This window comes from Myotis nattereri (genome assembly GCF_964212035.1).
Source record: "Myotis nattereri genome assembly, chromosome: 12".
In the NCBI taxonomy this organism is placed as follows: Eukaryota; Metazoa; Chordata; class Mammalia; order Chiroptera; family Vespertilionidae; genus Myotis; species Myotis nattereri.
This window is the reverse complement of record NC_138087.1, coordinates 77,421,749-77,443,241: the sequence shown is the minus strand read 5'-3', so window position 1 is coordinate 77,443,241 and position 21,493 is coordinate 77,421,749. Positions and strand designations below refer to the sequence as shown.

Sequence of the window (21,493 nt, the reverse complement as noted above, 5' to 3'; positions counted from 1 at the left end):
CTAGCGCCACCGCGCGCCCGCCGCACAGATCGGCGCTCACCGCGCCGGGAGCGAGCCGCCCGGGGCGGGTACCGACCCGCTGAGCACCAGCAGCGGGAACGGGGGTTGCTTTTGGCTCAGTGACTCCGTCTAGGGACAGAGGGGAGGGACGTAGGGACGGGGGACAGAGCCGTAAAGAACCCCTCCCGGCAGGACCGTTTCAGGGCCAGGATGAGTTTTTATCATTAAACTCAGCCCTCCTCCCGCGCTCCCGAGCCAACACTTCCAAATGGACAGCGGCTGGTTGGACAGTGGGCACATGCCTTCCCCGGGCTGCGCCGCTCGCCCCATTCGGCTCCCGAATGTCCAGCCGTCGGCTGCAGCCCCCTCCCCTCCCGGCCCCGCGCGGGGCCCCCGGATCGCGGGACGGTGGCGGCCGCGGGGAGGTCGGTTGGGGACGGTCCTCCTCGAAGTCGCCCGCTGTGTCCTTCCCGGACCACAGACCCCTCCGGGCGCCAGACGGACCTGGGGCTCACAGCTGCCCCTTCCGGATGCGGAGGACGCCGGTCGGAGGGTCCGCGCGGCCCAGGGCCCCCTCGCAGCCCCGAGTCACGCCCACCCACACGCGGGCGCCAGGTGAGCGGGCGCCGCCCCGCAGCCGGATTCGCGCGCGGAGCTGGGTCTCGCGACGCTGCCCGCGGCGCCGGAACCTCCGGTCCTCCAGAGGGCGCTGCCCAGCCCGGCCCGGCCCGGCCCGCTGCCCGGCCTTCCGAGCCGGCAGCCCCGGGCGGACTTGCGGGAGCCCGGGAGCCGGGAGTCCGAGCCGGCCCGCGCGCGACCCGCCCTGCCCCCGGGGGGAGGCGCGGCGGCGGCGGTGCGGGTGGAGGCCGTGCGGTTCCCGCGGCCAAAGCCGCGCAGGGAAGCGAGGTGCGCGGGCCGAGGACGGCAGCGGGACGGGCGGAAGTCTTGGGGGGACACTAGAAAGGAGGTGCGGGCTGCGGGCAGTGGGGGGGCAGCGGGGTCCCGGGCGGTGCAGGGTAACACTGCCTGCGCTTCTGCAGAGGAAGGGATAGCGGAACTGTGTGTGTGTGTGGGGGGGGGGGGGGCGCCCTTCTACTTTGTTCCTGGGCGCGAGGGAAAGGCTGCGGCTCGGTGGGGGAGGTGCCGCTGTGATTGACACCAAGAGGCACAGCGAGAGGGTGGGAGTGTCAGAGGGGCTGACTGTGTGGGGGGTGGGGCGGGGGCGGGGGCGCTGGCCTCCGCAGAGAAAGGCCGCAGCGGGTGGTGTATTGGGGTCGGGTGCTCCCCCTGGACCCTGAGAGTTGGAGAGATGGAGGACGGGTTGGGCCTTTGAATTGGGGGCTGTTGGCAGGATTTGGGGGAAATTGGCGGGAGGGTGGTTGGCTCCTGCTGTTGGGAGAATTGGGGGTGTGATGATGGGGCGGGGAGCAAATGTGGGCGGCCTGGGCAGGACTGGGAGAGCACAGCTCAGCTGGCAGTATTTGAGGGCCCGGGTGGGGGCGGGTGACCATGGACGGAGGAGAGCTGGCCGGGCCTGGGGTGGGGAGCCCAGACTTCCTCCCCTTCCTCCCCAGCCACCATGTTCAACCAGCTCCAGCAGCAGCAGCTCCAGCAGCAGCTCCAGCAGCAGCAGCAGCAGTTGCTGCAGCTCCAGCAGCTGCTCCAGCAGCCCCCACCTCAGGCCCCCCTGCCCATGGCCATGAGCAGGTGAGTTCCCGGGGAGGGGTGGCGGCTCTGGCCTGGCTACTCAGGCCCAGGCCTTAGAGACCCCTTCCCAGCCCTTCCGCCCAGAGACCTGACTGTGTGAGTCCTGCAAGTCATCATTTCCCACCCCCAGGAGGGGAGGGTCTCGCTCGAGAAAGAGGCTCTCCCAGTGACACTGACACCCGCTCTCCACACACAGGGGGCTCCCCCAGCAGCAGCCACAGCAGCAGCTTCTGAACCTCCAGGGCACCAACGCGGCCTCCCTCCTCAGCGGCTCTGTGCTGCTACAGCGAGCTTTGCTTCTGCAGCAGCTGCAAGGTATGGCCACAGGCCCTCTCACTGCGTCTTAGTGCCAGCTTCCCAGCAGCCCCCCAGTCCCACCAGATCCACAGTGTCACCCTGAGAGGGAGCTGCTGGCGGCGTCCTAGTTTACAGGCGGGACACCGAGGCTCTGGGAGGCGCAAGTTGCTCAGCTGCAGGCGGGTCTGTCTGACCCCACCCATTGTGTGCCCTTGGCCATGTTGCTGGCTCTGTGGACAGCACTCAGCACATTTCACTGACCTTCAGGTTACGTGAGATGCTGGATGGAAAGACCTGTTTTGACCACCCTCCTCTGCATCCCACTTGACAGATGAGGAAGCTGAAAGTCCAGAGAAGGGAAATCATTTGCCCTGGGTCACACCGCACCAACAGTGGCCAAGCTAGACCAAGGCCTGAGCCTCCTGACCCCCTGGATCTCTGAGTGGGTGCTTTAGGTCTGTGCCCTGGCCTCAGTTTCCCCATGGGGAGAGCAGTTTTTCAGCCTCCAGAATGAGGCCCAGAGATCAGGATTTTAAAAAGATTCCCAGGGGATTCTAATGTGCAGCCAAGGTTGAGAACCACTGCGCTAGACTCTCCTGCCCCCCAGCAGGATTTGCAGCCAGGGCAGATGTGATGGTCGTCACTCCTCAGCCCTGCCAGGGCCACCTGGGTGTGAATGGTTCTGGGAGCTTCCATATAAATGACAGACAGCCCTGGCTGGCGTGGCTAGGTTGCTTGGATATCATGCCATGCACTGAAAGGTTGCTGGTTGGGTTCCCGGTCAGGGCACAGGCCTGGGTTGCAGGCTCGATCCTCAGTGGGGGGTTTTGGGGAGGCAGCTGATCAATGTTCTCACATCAATGTTTCTCTCTCTCTTCTCCCTCTCCCTCTCCCTTTCCCTTTCTCTCTCAAAAAATCAATTAAAAATCTTAAGAAATGATAGATAGAATTGTACACCTGAAATCTATATAACTTTATTAACCAATGCCACCCAAATAAATTCCATTAAAAAAATCAACAACAAAAAGAAAGAAAGAAAAAATGACAGATAGATGAGTGGAGAGATAAAACCACACGCAGGGACCCACAATATATGCATATATTTTCCTCCATTTAAAAAGTTACACTCTTTTTTTTTAAAAATATATTTTATTGACTTTTTACAGAGAGGAAGGGAGAGAGATAGAGAGCTAGAAACATCGATGAGAGAGACATCGACCAGCTGCCTCCTGCACATCTCCTACTGGGGATGTGCCCGCAACCCAGGTACATGCCCTTGACCGGAATCGAACCTGGGACCTTTCAGTCCGCAAGTCGACGCTCTATCCACTGAGCCAAACCGGTTTCGGCTAAAAAGTTACACTCTTCAAAGACAAGTGAAAAGAGCATTTTTAAAAAAGGATAAGAAAACCCAAATTACTGTCTGTAGCCTCACTCACCTCCTGAAGAAAAGAACCACCTGTCAAGGTTTTGGTGTGTTTCCTCCCATTTTTTTCTAGGTACAGCCGTGGGGATTGGTAGGTGATGGTGGTTATTGACACAAGTGAAAGGCTGGATCTTGTTTCTTTCTCATGAATAGAATGGCATGATCATTTATCGTATGATTGGACAGCCTCTGATGATGTGTTAGTAGCTGTTTAATATTCCATTGGAGGGATGTGCCCTTGCTTCCCTAAACCTTCCCAGCCATTTCTTTCTTTCTTTTTTTTCTATTTTAAATAGCAGTGGGATGAATATCCTGTTTGAGACTATTTTCTTAGAATGGATTCCCAAGAGTAGAATAACCGGGAGGGTGGGGGATGGGTATTTTATGGCTCTTGATAAGTATTGCCAAATTGCTTTCCTAAAGGACTGGACCAGTTTGCAATGTCACCAGCCACGTATGACAGTACCGGTCTCACCATGCCCACAGCAACACTGGGTATTATATGCTTTTTTATATATATACATGTATATGCATATAACTTACTAACTTGGTTGGCAAAAAGCTATATTATTGATGTTTTCGTTCACATTTCTTGGAGTGCTAGTGCAGTTTAACATTTCATAATGGTCTGTTAAGCGTTTGTATTTCTTTTTGTGACTTGTCCATGTCCTTTGCCATTTTTCTTTTTATTTATTTTATTTATTTTTTTTTTGCATAATCCCTCCACTTTTTTCCATCCGCTCCCAAATCCCACCCCCTGACAGCTTTCATTCTGTTCTCTGTATCTATAAATCTGTTTCTGTTTTGTTTGTTAGTTTATTTTGTTCATTTGATTCCACGTATATGAGTGAAATCATGTGCCTTTGCCTTTCTCTGACTGGCCTGTTTCACTTAGCACAGTGCCCTCCACGTCTGTCTGTGCTGTTGGAAAGAGTAGCATTTCCTTCTTTTTTTACGGCGAGTAGTATTCCGTGTGTAATTGTACCACAGCTTTTTTTTTTTTTCATGATGAGATAGAATTTTAATTCAACATCAGCTTTGTTACACACAAAAATTATAGTTTAGTTACTCTGTGTTTACATTAAAAAGTTGTAAATTGTAACAGCTACAGCTTCTCTTCAATTGATAGAATGTAACAGAGTTTATGAATATAAAATAAATCAAATGCATCACAACTAATTCCAAAAATATTGCAGCTCCATAGTTTTTTTAATTTACAAAGAACCTACTTTGTACCACAGTGATGAGTTCCAACGAACATTGTATTCAGCTCTGTACCACTGCTTTTTTATCCATTCATCCATCTCCTGATGGTCACTTGGGCTGCTTCCAAATCTTGGCTATTCTTATATAATAAAAGGGTAATATGCAAATTGACCAAACTGTGAAATGACTGGTTGCTATGATGTGCACTGACCACCAGGGGACGGATGCTCAATACAAGAGCTGCCTCCTGGTGGTCAGTGTGCTCCCACAGAGGGAGTGCCGCTCAGCCAGAAGCTGGGCTCACGGCTGGCGAGTGCAGCAGCAATGGCGGGAGCCTTTCCCGCGTCTGCAGCAGCATTAAGGATGTCCCACTGATGGCTTAGGCCCACTCCTGGTGGGGAGCAGGCCTAAGCCGGCAGTGGGACATCCCCTGAGGGCTCGCAGACTGCGAGAGGGTGCAGGCCTGGCTGAGGGACACCCTCCCCAGTGCACGAATTTTGGTTCACCAGGCCTCTAACTGTAAATAATGCTGCAATGAACACAGGGGCGCACATATCCTTTTGAATTAGTGTTTTGGGTTTCTTCGGCTACATACCCAGAAGTGGAACCACAGGGTCATAAGGCAGTTCCGGTTTTTAATTTTTTGAGGAAACTCCATACTGTTTTCCACAGTAGCTGCACCAGTCTGCATTCCCACCAGCAGTGCACATGGGTTCCCTGTTCTCCACATCCTCGCCAGCGCTTGTTGTTTGTTGATTTGTTGATGGTAGCCATTCTGGCGGGCATGAGGGCTTTGTCAGTTTTCTCTGGGAGTGTGCCATCTTTCATCTCACTGTCACAGCTGGTTGGCGTTCTGTTCTCTCCCTGCACATCTGTGTACATGTATTTGTTTTAAATCCATGCTAATTGAACACTTACTATATACAAGGCACACTGGTATATCTCATTGGACCCTCCTAATAACTGAGTCAAGCACTGTTATTATCCCCATTTTACAGATGAAGGAACTGAGGCTGAGAAGGGGGAACTGATTTGCTCAGGGTCACAGAGCTTGTGCTGTCGAGCCTGGATTCGAATAAGCTGTCACAGCACATCTGACGCCTGCCCTGAACCCCTGTGCTTCTCCTCCCAGCCTTGGGGCAAGAACTTGCACTGTCCATTGTGGCTCAAATACTCCCCCAGCACTGGGATGCTGAGCCTGATGAGGTGCCCCCGGGTGGTTGGGTGATGGGCAGTGGGAAGTAGACAAGGCAGTTGTGCAGCTGGTCCTGGAACAGGCACGCTCGAGGCCCTGGGGACTGAGAGAGGCTCCGGGGACGCCTCCAGAGGAAACACCTGCACGGAGACCTGAAGTAACTGGGAGGCCGTGGGGGCAGAAGGTCCCAGGCGGGAGGAACAGAGGCAGGAAGAAACCAGGCTTGTTTGAGGGAGACACGGGGGCCTATAGCTGGAGTCTAGTGGGGGCAGGTGTGGGGCGAATAGGAAGAAAGGTTGTCAGGGGGGAGGGCAAGGCGGAACCTGGCACCCTGAGCAGCAGGGAGCTATGGACGGGTTTAGACGGGGGAAGGGCGAAGTCAGATGCGGTTTTGGAAAGATCACCCTTCGCTGCTCTCCCGCGCAAACCTGGCTGGCATGCAGGGATGAAGTGTCGTTGGAAGGCGGCTGGGAGTGGAGCTAGGAAGGGGCGTCAGGCTGGCCTGGGAGAGGGGGAGGGGAGAGGGTTGGTAGGGTTTGGTGCTGGCTTGGTGGGGGGATAAAGAGAGGGAGGAGTCAGGACGACCTCCCGGATGCCCTGGATAAGTCCTCCGCTTCGTGTCTTTTGTGTCATCAGCAGAAACAGTATCTACCCTGCTGGTGGCTGGGCCTAGTGACGGGGGCCACGCCTAGAAAGCTTGGCCTCTACCATCCCACCAAATGTGAAAGTGCCGTTAACTTTTCTGCAAAGCACTGTGTAACATGAAAGCGCGAGAATGTCCGCCCGCAATGTGTTATAATCCCTCTTCTCCATCTTCTTGCCTACAGGTAACCTTCGCAGCTACAACCTGGCCACCCCGAACCTGACAGCCCCCAGCCTCACACCCCCCCAGATGGCCACCCCAAATCTACAGCAGTATTTTCCCCAGGCCACTCAGCAGTCCCTGCTGGGCCCCCCTCCTGTCAGGGTCCCCATCAACCCCTCCAAGCTCATCCTTGCAGGGCGGAACCCCCAGAAACAGGCCCGGACCACCCCTGATCGCAAGGTGAGTGGTGGCTGGGGGCAGAGCAGGCGGGGATGGGAGAGGGCTGGCCTGGTTGTCAGTCGGCTCCCCACTCTGGCCCACACTGGGCAGGCCACACCCCTCTTTATGCCTTAGTTTCTTCACCTGTAAAGTGAGCAGGAGGTAAGTTGGACTTGTGTAGTGTTTCTCAAACTTCAAATATTCCTGAACCCCTGATGGGATTTTTGCCATGTCCAAATATCATCAGTATTATTATTTACCTAAAATTTCTCTCTTTTTTAAAAAAAGTATATTTTTATTGATTTTTTACAGAGAGGAAGAGAGAGGGATAGAGAGTCAGAAACATCAATGAGAGAGAATCGATCAGCTGCCTCCTGCACACCCCCTACTGGGGATGTGCCTGCAACCAAGGTACATGCCCTTGACTGGAATCGAACCTGGGACCCTTCAGTCCGCAAGCTGACACTTTACCCACTGAGCCAAACCGGTCAGGGCTAAAATTTCTCTTTTTAAAAAAATTAAGCTATAATTGACACATAACACTATATTAGTTTTAGGAGTTCTCCTTAAAATCAGCACTGCCTGATGGAAATAAAATGCAAGCCATGTATGGAATTTAATTTTTTTCTAGTAATTATGTTAACAAAGCAAAACAAAACAGGTGAATTTGATTTTAATTAAATATATTTTATTTAATCCAATATATTTAAAAATTATCATTCCAAAATGTAATCGATATAAAAAATGAGCGAGGCGTTTTACATTTCTCTCTCTCTCTTTTTTTTTTTTTACTAAATCTTTAAAATCTGATGTGGATTTTATACCAAAATCTCAGTTTGGCTTTCCACGTTTCAAGTACTCAAAAGCCACCCATCTGTGGCTAATGGCTTCTGCCTGGGATAGGACAGCTTGAAGTGAACTGGACTCTGCTCAGTGATTGATTGCTTGATTGATTTAAGAGAGAGAGAAACATGGACTTGTTGTTCCACATATTTATGCGTTTATTGGTTGATTCTTGGATGTGTCCTGACTGGAGATCGAACCCGCAACCTTGGCACATCAGGATGATACTCTAACTAACTGAGCTATCCGGCCAGGGCCTCTGCTTGGTTATTTAAACAGGAAACATATTATATCACTACCTAAAATAAAATAAAATAAAATAAAATAAAATAAAATAAAACAGTAGAAAGGAAAGGTAATGGGGGTGAAACCATATTATAAAGCCCTGAACCCCACACTGGCCATCCGAAGGTTCTGAGCCGGCACCCCGGCTCCTCCCCATCTGAGAGGGGGTGAACGCTTCAGAGGGAGGGTCCCCTGATAAGCAGAAAGACTCAGAGAGACTGGCAAAGGGAATAACGAACTCCCCAAGACTGTCCTGGCCCTGAACGTCCCAGCAGCTCCTCACACACACCGTGCTCCTCAGGATTCTGGGGTGGGGGCAGTACCCACTTTCTGCCTGCTCCCAGGCAGCCCCCCACTGGGGGTGAGGCATTTCCCTCCAGAGAGGGGTCCTGGCCTCTGACCTCCCAGTGGGCCTCTCCTCACAGGCTTGTCTCTGATCACCCCACCCCCATTTTACAAATGGGAAAACAGGCTCAGAGCGGGGTGGATGGAGGTTTCCCTGGGGGAGAAAGACCCAGAGCTGGGCTTCCTGACTTGAAGGCCTGTGCCCATGTCCTGCGGGTCGTTGCTGCAGGGCACGGAGGCCTGATGTGGTGGGCGGTCTGCTTAGTACTGGTTCCCAGGGGAGGTGCAGACCTGGATTTGCCCTTCCCCAAGCCAGAGGCCAATGCCTTTCCTTTCCTTGCTCAGCTCCCCTGAAGCGTTCCTGTAAGAAGTGCGTTTGGGGCTCTGGAAAGGCCTGGGGCAGGAAGAGGCCTGGGGCTTTGGGGAAAGGGCCTTGGCCTCCAGCTTGGAGGGGTGGGTGTGGGGGCAGAGGTCGTTTTGTATAGGAAGGAGGGGAGGTGGTGTCAGGCTCGGGGTGAAGAGAGCACTCCGGGCTACGAGAAATCCCGGGCGCGCGGGGGGCGGGGGGGGGGGGTTCGGCCTGAAAGAGATGAGACGCGTGATCAGGTGTGCATTTGAGGAGGGTCCCTCTGAGCTGCTTGCAGGAAACGGGGGGACATCAGGACGCAGCACCGTGGCCAGGAGAGGGCTCATGGCCCCCAAACCTGGGTTTACTTGACATCAGCAACCAGATGGAACGCCTTGGACACGATTCCTGGGGAGTTTAAGATCATCTCTTGGCAGCTCTGGGGCCAGGCCCCCAGGCCCCTCATCTCCTGGGATGGTTGCAGCTGCTCTTGGGCAAGGATGTATTTGCAAGGTGGGCGGTGGGTGTCAGAAACGGTTTCTGAACGGAAGCAGGACTCTTATTCTCAGACGATGCCTGTGGGAGGCGAGGCAGACCCCCCAGAGGGGTCTGAGGAAGCTGAGGAGCCCCGAGCGGACACGCCAGGTGAGGGAACTGCTGGTCCTTCAGAGGGGATGGCCGTTGGGGCGAGTGGGTGAAGGGCTGGTCATGGAGGCAGGGATCTTGGTGGGGGGTGAGCCCAGGCCTTACCTCCTAGAGATGGTTGGTGCTTGACCTGTCCATTCCTTCTAGAGCAAGATTCCCCTCCCTGCCCAGATGACGTTACTAAGGAGACGTGCACTTCGGCACCTGAGCCAGAGTCCTGTGAAGCGTCTGGGCCACCAGCTAAAAGGTCAAAGAGGTAACTGATGCTGAAACCCTGCCGGGGCCCAGGAGGCCTGTACTCTCATTCCTGCAAAGGCCAGGGGGGCGTGGCGGGCGGGCAGGGGGCAGCGGGTGTAGGTGGGGAAAGGACTCTTCAGGGGAGTTGGAACAAGGACAGGGCATTGGCTTTTGGCTTGGAGGAAGGTCAAACCTAATTCTGCATCTCACTTGGGAAGGCCCCAGGCCAGACAGACTCTGATGTCTTCACTGACTGAGCCCCCTGGAGACAGATGAAATGGCCAGGTTGAGGGGTGGAGATGTGCATCTGGGACCTAGGGTGGGCAGCTCTACAGGCCTTGGTTGCATATTAGCAAGTTGTGGGAGGTGGGAGCAAGTGATCCTCCCAGTTTATTTAGGCTGAGAGCCAAAGGGGCTTGCCCAAGTGCCCAGCTCGAATGTGGTAGAGTGATGACTGGAACCTGGGTCTTAGCCTTTCTAGGGAGCCGGTTGGAAGACATGAATTTGATCTCCTTTGATCCTTCCTAGCTCAGAGAAGCCCACAGAAAAGGGACCCCCAGGGCAGCTGCAGGCGAAGGTCCAGCCACAGGCCCGGATGACAGCGCCGAAGCAGACGCAGACACCCGAGCTGCTGCCCGAGCCACTGGAAGCCCGAGTGCTGCCACGATCCCAGCCACGGGTCCTGCAGATCCAGGCCCAGGTGCAGCCGCCGCGGCAGAAGCAGGCACAGACGCAGACCTCCCCAGAGCACTTAATGTCGCAGCAGGCACAGCCAGAGGCAGAGCCAGAGGCACAGCTACAGGCACATGTGCATCCCCCAAGGCAGGGGCAGCCACAACTGCAGGAGCAGGCACAGACCCAGACATGTCCACAGATCCAGGCAGGAACACAGCCGCGGGCCCAGCCAGGGGAGCGGCCACCAGAGCAACCTCCGGTGCAGTTGCCAGTGCAGCCACTGGACCAGACCCAGGAGCAGCCTGCGACGCAGCCACAAGTGCCGGCTTCAGAGCAAGCACCAGTTCCGGCTGATTCCCCTCTGCAGGAGGCACCGCCCGGTGCAGTAGAAGCTGAAGCAGGTCGGTGAGCACTGGCTCCCAGCCGGCCCGGTGCTGGGACAGCTCTGTCCAGACCCCTCTGTCCTCCCCTGACACTGTCCAGCTCTGACCGGGCGCTGCCTGGGACCAAGGGTTGGACCCAGAACCAGGGTTTGGGGCCATTCACACCAGAGGCTTAAAGGCCTTGACTGTGAGCACAGAAGGTGACCCTTGGGCCCAGGTCCCTCTGGGTCCGGTGGGAGATGGGCCCTGGGAAACGGAGCCCATGTGTCATTCCAGGCCTGGAGGAGGCCTCACCGGAGCCGGTGGCGGCCCAGGTCAGCATGGAGGAGAGCCAGGAGGAGCTGACCGGTGGCCTGGATGTGGGAGAATGTGAAAAAAGAGCCAGAGAGATGCTCAGGGTGGGTAGAGCTGCTAATGGGGCAGCGTGAGGACCACAGTGCCCAGCGGTGGGAGGGCCTCTTTCTATCCCAGGCCCCCTCGGGGCCCCCTTGCGTTTCCCCACCTGGGACATGTGCCTGCAGGCTGGGCTTGTGGGCAGAGCGGAGTGGGTTTGACTATGGTTCGTCAAACTCTTCATGCTGTCGAGCTGCCTTCACACGCGCCTTTGCTCTTAAGATCTGATGCTACTTTGGGGACAGGAGTCCCTTCCAGCCGGCTCATCCCCAAACTGGAGTGTCCAGTCCCCTCCCATGAGTAACGTTGCTCTTTAGAGAGAGTGGAGTGTCAGCCCGTGCCAGAGGTTCGGGGCCCAGCTCTGCTGCACAGTGGATTGTGGCCAAGCCCATTCCCTCCTTTGTGTCTCACTTTCTCCCTGTTGTGTATGAGAGGGGGGGTGGACCTGGCTTTAGATTTAGGGGGGCCTGGCTTTGAATCCTGACTGCAGTGCTTCCCAGCTGTGTGAGCTTGGACAATCCTCGAACAGCTTAGAGCCTCAGTTCCCCCATCTGTAAAGGGGGCTGTCGGAGGCCCGATGAGACCACGCTCAGAGGTCTTTAGCACTGGGGCTAGCCCACCATGCGCGTCCAGCTGGTGGTAGCTCTGCTCCTGCTCCTGGCGCAGGTGTGGGGTGCCGGGGGCTCCCTGAAGGTCACCATCCTGCAGAGCAGTGACAGCCGGGCCTTTAGCACTGTATCCCTCGCACCCGGGCCACCTTCCAGCGACTCTGCCTCCGCCACCCCTGCCGCCGCCAGCGTGCCCTCCAAGCAGGCGCTGCAGTTCTTCTGCTACATCTGTAGGGCCGGCTGCTGCAGCCAGCAGGTACTGCCACCCTGCCCTGGGCCGTGGGTCGGTCGGGGGGAGGGCCTGTGTGGGGTGCCCAGCCTGCCTGGTCCATGGCTGCCTGCGTGGCCACATGGGGCCCCCTGAGCCCCGGTTCCTGGCAGCTGAGCATTGCTCAGAGCACATGTTCTGAGCAGCCACGAAGGCAGGCTTTTACAGTCAGGCAGAGCTGGTCTGAATCGGCCCTGCCCAGCCCTGCGGACCTCGGGAGGGAATTCACCCTTTGTGCCTCAGTTTCCCCATGCGTCAGATGAAGAATCATGTAGAACCCACCACATCAGGTAGTTCTGAGGATTCAGCGACTCGACATTGAAGTCATGAGCCCCAGACCCAGCCTGGAGCGATCATAGCATTCATAACAGCATTAGACTCGTATTACCACCCCGGGGGCTGTAGTCACCCCCTACTCTGTGCCTGGCGGAGCGGAGCCAGCAGACCTGAGAGCTCCTCAGACTGCTCCTGGTCTTTGAGGCTCACACAGGCTCCAGGAGGAGCGGAGGCTCTGGCTGCTGTGTGCTCGCTCTGTGCCTCAGTTTACCATCCTTCTGTGGCCCACACAGCGTTGCTGTAAGAGAAATGGCCTCTCAGTGGTGTTGGGGCGGCCATGAAAGCCAAGGTTGGAGGCCTCCTCCCTCGGCCCAGCCCTGACCGCCTTCCGGGGCTCAGTCCTCATGCCCATCCCTCCCTCCCTCCTGTCGTAGGAATTCCAGGACCATATGTTGGGGGCCCAGCACCAGCAGCGGCTCGGAGAGATCGAGCACATGAGCCAAGCCTGCCTCCTGTCCCTGCTGCCCGTGCCCCGGGATGTCCTGGAGAGACAGGACGAGTGAGTGTGGGATCTCGGAGGCCCTGTGTGGGGGGGTGGGCAGTCCCCCAGGCCAGGCCAGGCTGAGACAGGCCCTGATTCTACCATCTGCAAGGTCTGCCTTTGTGTTAAGCATTTCCCTCCCCCAGAGGCCTCTTCACACCATTCACTGTGTGACCTTGGACCTCACTTTTCCTTGTCTGTAAAATGGCCTCGTAAGGGGTGTAAGGCAGGAACTCATGAACTAAACCCTTTCTCAGGGCTCCATCCGGGCAGGAACACGTGACCGTCCACCTGGGAAGGACGTGGGTTGTGGGGCTGCTCCCCTGGCTCATGTGCTGACCCTGCCTGCCACAGGGGCATGGTGGTGAGGGGCAAGAGCAGCTCTGGGAACCACGGGGCATTAAACTGAAGGATAAAGAAAGGTTTCCAAGGCCAGATATCCTCGGTGCTGTCACTGTTCTGGTGACCCTCTGGCATCCCAGATGCTTCTAAATCTCATTTCTCTCCCAACTCTCCTTGTTCATATTCTTATTTAAGTATTCTTCCAGGTGAAGTTCCAAACCCTTTTGTTAAGTTTCCCAAAGAGCTTCTGTTGGAATGGCCCTGCTTTTACAGAGCGCCTGGGAGAGCGCCCGTCTTTCCGGGAACGCGGGGTCACACTGCCCTTGTTTTGCTTGTCACCATTCAGAGAGCCGCCTCTGAGGCGCTGGTGCCACACCTGCCGGGTCTACTACACGGGGGACCTGATCCAGCACCGCAGGACGCAGGACCACAAGGTGCGAGGCCTCACGCTGCCACGGCCCTGGATGTGCTGTCTCCAGGCCAAGGGCTGGGAGGGAAGGAGTCCAGGCTGGAACGGAAGTCCGTGTCAGTCAGTCTCTGCGTGGCCGTCACACCGAAGTGTGGCTTCTCAACCCCTCAGTCGCGTTTCTTCTCTGGGCTTCAGTTTCCCCATTTGTCCGGCGCGGGCCAGGCACCATCTCGCCCTGCCGTTGAGCCGTGGGGCTCGGGGGGCTCCTCCCAGCACGTGTGCTCTCTCCTGTCTCCTCTCTGTGGCCATCGGCCATCCCATCTCGGAGCCAGTGGCACAGGGAAGGGATGTGCTTGCCCGTGCGCTGGCACAGGGGCTGAGATTGCAGATGTGGTGGCCGGCAGGAGGGAGGTGAGGCCTCGCTGGAGACACTGCCCGCCACCCACTTGGTCTGCCCTCCTTCCCCCCAGATGGCCAAACAGTCCCTGCGACCTTTCTGCACCGTTTGCAACCGCTACTTCAGGACCCCCCGCAAGTTTGTGGAGCACGTGAAGTCCCAGGGGCACAAGGACAAAGCCAAGGAGGTAACCCCAGCTCCCTCGGGGGACAGGCTCAGAGAGGTGCAGAGTCTTGGCCAAGGCCGCACAGCAAGTTGAGATTTATCCCAGCCTGAACTCATAGCAGGTCCAGGGCGATTGGGAGACCGGGTGTGTGTATGGGGGGACGGGGTGTGGCACCTTGGCCACCCAGAGCTGACCTGAGCCCTGACCCACTTCCTGGGCAGATGAAGATGTTCGAGAAGGAGATAGCTGGCCAAGATGAGGACCACTTCATCACGGTGGATGCCGTGGGCTGCTTTGAGGACGATGAAGACGAGGAGGAGGAGGAGAATGAGGAAGAGATGGAGGTTGAGGAGGAACTCTGCAAGCAGGTGCCTGGGGGAAGGAAGGAATGTGGGAGGCAGGCTGGAGGCTGGACTCCCAGCCCAGGAGGGTCCGCGCCCCACCTCCCGGGGCCAGGAGGCACTGTGCTGGCCTTTACAGGCACGAATGCTTGCTACAACTTAGCGCTAGCACTAACGATATCCTGTAGGACGATGTAAATACACCCAGGTGACTGCAGGGGGGCAGTGAAATCTGTGAGGGCCTCGAAGCCTGGCTGCAATGCTGACGTGTCGAGGAAGGGAAAGGGGACCCTGGGCCGAGGGAGCAGCATCAGTAAAGGCATGGGCGGGGGATGATGCAGCACACACAGGAAAAGCCAGCGTAAGATGCTGCTAATGCTGATAGCTCGCGCAGTCGGCGTTTTTAGAGCACCTACCTGCATACCAGGCATGTGCCAAGCACTTTCCTGGCAGAATCTCACCAACTTGGATGCCAGGCTGTGCTCGGAATGCCCCGCTACTCTGCCCCCCGTGAGCGAGGAGCTAGAGAAGCGTGGACTCTCTTCAGTTTAACAGATGTTTCCGGAGCAGCTGTTCCGGGCCAGACCCTGGTGCTGGGATATGTGGGGACAAAGGCCTGGCCCCTGGCAGACCTCGCCCGTGACAGCCCAGGGTGGTGATGGGGCAGCAGAAAGGACGCAGAGGGACTGTGGATGGAGGGTGGCAAGGGTGGCCTCCGGCCCCAGGCAGGTTAGGGGTGAGGCCGGCCTTGCTATTCAGAGTCAGAAGTGGTGTCCTGGGCAAGCCCCTTGGCATCTCTGAGCCTGTTTCCTCTGTTCAAATAGTCCCCACTCAGGCTGTGAGGGTGACAGCCCCGGCTGGCAAACGGGAGTGGGTGTCGCTCCGAGAAGCCGTGTTTGCTTGCCTGGTGTGTGGGAGGCACTGTTGGGCATGGTGAGGCTGGCATGGCATCAGGTGGCCTCATCTGGAAGGGGCTTATGGCCAGGCAAGACGAGGGGTCCTAGGTCACCTGAAACCCATCCCCCAGGACTGAGGTCACTGCAGCATCAGGTGGGAACTCATGGAGCCGGCAGGGGGCTCACGGTCAAATGTGAAAGCAGGACTTGGGGCCTACCAGGGTTTACTAACCTGGCTCCTCCCTAAACCAGCTGACACCAGGCAAGTGAGTTAATGTTTTCTCTCTTATGTAAAATGCGTGAACCATAGGTGTTGGTGGTGAGGGTTCGATGAGATGACATGTGTGATGTGTCGGGCACACCTGGCATGGTTATGGCCACTGTGGGAGCAGGAGGGCTTCCTGGAGGAAGCGACTGATGGAGCTGAGCCTAGGAAGTATAGATTGGGAAGGGTACTGTGGGAGGCAGGATTGGCTGTGCAAAGGCTCAGAGAATGCCACCCACAGCCTTCTCAAAACCAAGGGGACTGTGTTTAAGAGCATGGGTGGGTTCCAGGGCCCCCCACCTGCATTCAGGTTTGGGGGGCTCTGAGGGAAGTCAGACCTGAGGCCCACACTTGCATGTTTCCAGGTGAGGTCCAGAGGGATAGCCATAGAGGAGTGGAAAGACCCAGAGACCCACAGCCCCAACACTGCACATGGTAAGACCTCAGCTCTGACCTCAGCCTCCAGGTGACCCCCCAGGTCCCGGCCACAGCATCCTGGCCAGGCGGCCGATCCTCTCGTCCTTTTCTCCCACCTGGAAGGTGGGGGGATAAATGGGCCCCTAAAGAGGGAGGCACACCTGGCTGGTGTGGAGGAATGAGTGCCCAGACCCCGCTGCCCCACAGGTGTGGACTTCATGGTGCCGGTGATGGGCTACGTCTGCCGCATCTGCCAGAAGTTCTACCACGGCAGCTCGGGGGCTAAGCTCTCCCACTGCAAGTCCTCGGGCCACTTGGAGAACCTGCAGGTGAGCTGGGCCTCCAGCCCCACCCCACCCTGCCCAGGACCCACCCCATCCAAACTGGGAGCGATGGCCACTGGCCACCTCCCTCCTGTGTTTGACCTCAGCTCCCAGACACACCCCCCAACAGGGAGGACCTGCCCACAAAGGGGGGGCGGGGCTCCTTCCGCTTTTGTTCTGGGGAAGAGAGGTGCTGAGGGCCAGGCTGGGGGCGCCAGAGCTCTGGCCCAGGGAGGCTGAGCACAGCACAGAGTCGCACAGCACGTCCAGTGCCATCTCAGCCGGGCGGGGGAAGCAGCTGCCGCCTGGCAGTGCACCAGGCAGGGAGGGCCCTGCCTCATCTGCACCCTCTGTGTCCAGAAATACAAGAAGGCCCAGGACCCCAGCCCTGCCGCCAGGCCCGTGAGCCGCCGGTGTGCCATCACTGCCCGGAACGCCCTGACTGCTCTGTTCACCTCCAGCGGCCGCTCACACATCCAGCCCAGCCTCCAGGACACAGCCAAACCCCCCAGCAAGGTGACCACCCAAGCTCCCCAGCCCCCACCATTCCGGCGCTCAGCGCGCCTCAAATCCTGATAGGAGCTCCCCCAGCCACCTGGGGCGGGTCCGGATCTGTGCTTCCTGGGGGTCTGCATGGTTGGTGTTTTTACCCAGAAATCCAATAAAAGAAGGTAGCTTGGTTGTCTAGTCCCCACCAGCACTCTGTCTGGGTGGACAGGGGAAGGGAGGCACCCAGCCAGCTCTCCGTCTCTCTAGGCTCAGTGTGGGGGCAAACCAGACAGCCACCCACAGGTTCCCAAACCAGGGATTCTGGGATCACAAGGCGCTTCACCTCTCTGAGCCTGTTTCCCTCTTCATGTACGAGGGCCAGGAAAATCTTCAAGAGAGATCTCATTTAATCTTCACAGTGACTCTAGGAGGGTGGTCTCATCACCCCAAATTATAGATGAAGAAACCAAGGCCTAGCAAGGTCAAGTGACTCGCTGAAGGTCACACACCTGGCGAGTGGCCAGGATTTGACTCCAGGCATGAGCGCTGGCCCCGCTCTCTCCAGCCGGATTCTGTGGGAGGGGAAGTACAGGCAGGGGGAACCTTGCTGCTCTTCCCGTTCCGAGCTCGTGGTGCACTAACGGTGACCCTGCCTTCTCGTCAAGTGACCTGCGATGAATCGTCAGTGACTGGAGCCCAGGCTGAGTTGGATCTTTAGTTCTGCTGTTTCCCCATTTGGAAAGACCCTTACAGATCAGACAACCAGACCAACCGTACTGTTGGCCAGCTGGGGAGACTGGGGCCAAGAGCGGGAGGGTGGTGCCCGAGGGGGCACGGCACGCCTTGGTGTCGGCTGTCAGTGAAAGCCCTCGTACCCAGAGGAGCTAAGCGCATCCCACGGGGTCACACAGCATGTCCAGTGCCGTCTCAACCTGGCGGGGAAGCACTGCTGGCCAGGAGCATTCCAGCGGGGGAGGAAGTCCCGACCTCACCTGTACCCTGTGTCCAGATATAAAGAAAACAGGAACCGCCCCCCTCCAGGCCCATGAGCAACGCCCGGAACGCCCTGACTGCTCTGTTCACCTGTCGGCCCCCGGGGCTCTCATCCAGGATCCAGTCAGAGGCGCAGTGCTACTGCAGACACGTTTAATGTGGACATTCAAGGCCTGGGCAGAGCGGAGCGTGCCCAGGAGTGGGACAGGCAGGCAAGGTGGGGGGGTTGCAGGCCCACACCTGACGCCAGGAGGGAAGGCTGGGTGGTGGGAGGTGGCCCATACACGCCGAGGGGAGAATCTGAAGAGCGGCTCAGGCAGGCAGAGCCGCCAGGGGACCTGTAGGCCAGCCCTTGAGAAGGCATCTAATCGGGTGGTGAGTGCCCAGGCTGGAGCCTGGCCCTGGAGGCAGGGTGAGGGCTGCCTGGAGGCTCCTGGAGCCTAAGTGCTGGCGTCGTAGTCGTAGCCGTAGTCGTCATCGTCGTCGGGGTCCTCCCCCAGCTGCTGCTGGAACTCCAGGCGCGTCTGCCGGTTGGACTCCAGCAGCTCCTGGAGGCGGGCGTGGAGGTGGTCGTTCTGCTCTTCCAGGTGGTCCAGGCAGGAGTTGATCTGGTCCAACATGGAGTTGATGGCAGCGTATTCTGGAGGAAGGGAAAGAGAGCCAAGATCCCAAGTCTCCTCAGCGCTCAGACACCCCTCACCCCCAACCACCACCCCCAGCCTGACTCCAAAAGGGCTTTGGCAAGTCCGCACTCCTTCCTGAGCCTCCGCGTCACTGTGGGGAAAGTGGGTGGGTATAACAAGAGGGAAGGCTTTGGAGAGAGAATACCTTAGCACACCAGGCTCAGCCAGGGTCCTGCCTGGGAAGTCCCGCCTGATACCAATCTCCTTTCCACTCCTTCACCTGCCGAGAGGCCAGAGCCCACATTCCTGAGTGGGGCAATCCAGGCCTGTCCCCAGGCAAGTCCATCCTGACAGCTCTTCCATGGCCTTTGCCCCCACGATAAGGCAACCAGATTCCAAGACCCCACTCTGCTCTCTCACATCTGCCTTTGCCCACCTCAGGCCCCTTGAACACGCTGTTGCCTCTACCTGGAGTGCACCGTACCCCCCTCCTATCTCCCTCCCTCCTCCTGGATGAGTCCTACTCATGCTTCAAGTCTCAGCACGGCTGTCACCACAGGGAGCCCTCCCAGCACCCCAGACGAGATCAGGCCTCTATGCCCGATCCCCTTCCGCACACCTCGGGGGCCCTCCCTCCGGATGTGATCATCTGTGCTGGTCTGCCTCCCCGACCAGACCATAGAGCTCCGTGAGAAGTGTTCACCGCCATTTCCCCGAGGCCCTCGCCGACACACAAGGAACATTTGTTGAATGAGTGAATGAATAGAGGAATGAATGAAGCCTCTAACTTTCCAGTCCTTTTTCTGCCTTTGCTCGACTGCCCCTGCCACCCAGAATACAACAACAGCCATTTAACAACTAGCTCAAAACACCTCTTCTGAGAAGCCTTCCCTGATCTCCACCAGAAATCATCACTCCCTCCTCCCCAACCACTCCTGACCTGCACCCAGCAGCACAATGTCCCTTAGGGCCCAAGGTCTGGGCCTGTGCCCACTGCGGAAGCCAGTTCTGAGCCAGCCCATGACTCAGATACACTCCGCTGCCAGCTTGGGACCAAGGGGAAGTGGCTGGCAGTGTTTGGAAAAGGCCAGCGCTGGAGGGTGTCTGGGATATGGATGCAAATGTGTCTGCATTCTGGAGGAAGAGCGCCCATCACCCAGAGTTGGCACACCTCAGAGGCCAGAGGCCTGGGAAGTCTCTGCTGGGCTTTACAGTCCAACCACCTTGTGGTACAGGTGGGGAAACTGAGGCCAGGAAGGAAAGGACTTGCGCAGGGTCCTCCAGCTAGTCGGAGGCCGGAGCCAAGAGGCAGACCTGGGAAGTGGGGCACCTGGGCTTCAGCCCCAGCTCTGCTCCATCCCAGGAAGTTGCTGCAACCTTTCTGGAAAAGGGAGAGACAGTCCTGGTGGCTGTGAGGACTCAAGTATATCAAGAACTCAGACAGGGTCTGGCCGCAGCAAGTACTTAATACTTGGTCATTATTATCAACGTTGCACATTCTGTGTCAAGAGACACAGCCAGGGAAGGATGGGGGCGGCGGTGTCTCCACAACACTGGGGCCGGGCTCTATCTGTGTCAAGGGTGCTTCCCATTCCCAGCCTGTGCCTCCCTCCTCCCCACTGTGCTAAGTGCTGTGAACTGGCTGGCGACCACTCAATGTGACTCCTGGGAGGCCCGTCCTGATGCAGCTTAACACACATCTGGCCACCGTTCAGGGCAAAGCGGCCAGCTCACCACTCTTCCCGTGGGAGGTCTACCTCTATTAAAGGCAGGCCCTGGGTGATGGGAGTGCTGTAAAACTATTGAGGTGATGCCCTCGCTGGTTTGGCTCAGTGGATAGAACATCAGCCTGCAGGCTGAAGGGTCCTGGGTTCGATTCCAGTTAAGGGCACATGCCCAGGTTGCAGGCTTGATCCCCAGTAGGGGGCGTGCAGGAGGCGGCCAGTCAATGATTCTCATCATTGAGACTTCTACCTCTCTCCCTCTCCCTTCCTCTCTGAAATCAATAAAAAAATAAAACTATTGAGGGGATAGATGCACACTCTGGATACTGTGAAACCCACTGAATTGTACAATTTAAATGGATGAGTTGTATAGTATGTGAATTATAGCTCAATACAGCTGTTACCAAAACAAAATGCAGACTCCACACCCTACATTTACTAAGTCCTGCACTCTAATAACCCAATCTTTATTACACTAAAGAGAATAATAATAACCATTTACTGAACACTTGCATTTTGGAACCTTCTGAGTATTTCTCATTCATTTTTCCATTCAATCCTGACACATCTCAATGCCTGAGGCAATAATCATTGTTATTTTACAGATGAGGAAACAGGCTTCCGAGGGTGAGAAGGGAGTTGACGGTTCTCTCTCCACACCTCACCCACCTTCCATCCTCCGCAGTGCCGTGCACACAACAGGCTGCTTTGTAAACAGGTCACATTCGCCAGGGCTCCAGGCCGCACCAGAAAAGATGGCTGGGGCTGCTGACTTAGCAAGGCGCGAGCCCACCCGGATGGCCCTTGGGCTGGGCCCGAGCGGCCCGCCATCCCCACAGGGGCCGAGCTCAGCACTGGAGCAAACCCCCAAAGCGCGAGTGTCTCTGCAGCGGCCTCAGTTTCTGCAAAATGGGGCCCGCTGCCCACAGTTCTCGAATGCTGGGGTTTCCAGACACCCACTGGCAGGTGCCAGGAACCTGCAACCCACCCAGGAGCGGGGGTTGGGAGGGCTCCTTCCTTCCACACCCCTGTCCGGGCCGCCCCCTCCCCAGGAAGGTACCCGGAGAAAGCAACGGTCGCTCAGCAGTCCCCCCGCGTCACCTGCTTCCCCAAAGCTGTCATCCTCGTCTTCCGTGCTCGGTACCACCGGCATTCCCATATTGGGGCCCGACATCGCGGGCTCGGGCGCCGCAGAGGCCACGAGACGCTGAAACGCCGCGACCGTCACGCCGCAGCCCGCGCCGGGCGGAAGGTGGAGGGGGCGGGCGTCGCGCGGGGGCCGGAAGAGTGGAGCCGCGCAGAGGAACGCAACCTGCGGACTGGGCAGCCGGGACTCCGCCCACAAGGCAAGGAGCCCCGCCCCAACCATAACCCCGCCCCGCCCGCCGTCAGGCCCCGCCCCTCCCAC

General features: G+C 57.4%; 2 protein-coding genes across 4 annotated transcripts; one reads left to right on the top strand and one right to left on the bottom strand.

Moving 5' to 3' along the window:
* Positions 1-207: 207 nt before the first annotated feature.
* Positions 208-16,937, top strand: CIZ1 (CDKN1A interacting zinc finger protein 1). 3 transcript variants are annotated; one of them, XM_081103909.1, is made up of 17 exons: positions 208-615; positions 1,575-1,707; positions 1,904-2,022; positions 3,854-3,925; positions 6,659-6,876; positions 9,229-9,319; positions 9,467-9,575; positions 10,085-10,632; positions 10,891-11,012; positions 11,674-11,871; positions 12,594-12,718; positions 13,389-13,476; positions 13,922-14,035; positions 14,236-14,382; positions 15,882-15,951; positions 16,141-16,262; positions 16,617-16,937. In XM_081103909.1, the coding sequence occupies exons 1-17, from the start codon at positions 342-344 to the stop codon at positions 16,830-16,832; spliced, it is 2,766 nt and encodes a 921-aa protein (XP_080960035.1). In that variant the 5' UTR covers positions 208-341; the 3' UTR covers positions 16,833-16,937. The 3 variants fall into 3 exon arrangements, with proteins under 3 accessions (XP_080960035.1, XP_080960037.1, XP_080960036.1); XM_081103911.1 differs by lacking the exon at positions 208-615 and adding an exon at positions 749-906 and having other exon boundaries at positions 9,244-9,319; XM_081103910.1 differs by lacking the exon at positions 208-615 and adding an exon at positions 749-906.
* A 516-nt stretch (positions 16,938-17,453) lies between these two features.
* BBLN (bublin coiled coil protein) lies at positions 17,454-21,413 on the bottom strand. Its single transcript, XM_081103912.1, has 2 exons — positions 21,187-21,413; positions 17,454-18,378 (listed from the first exon to the last, which is right to left on the bottom strand). Exons 1-2 carry the CDS (start codon positions 21,257-21,259, stop codon positions 18,179-18,181), a joined length of 273 nt encoding a protein of 90 aa, XP_080960038.1. The 5' UTR covers positions 21,260-21,413; the 3' UTR covers positions 17,454-18,178.
* Between the last annotated feature and the right edge of the window lie 80 nt (positions 21,414-21,493).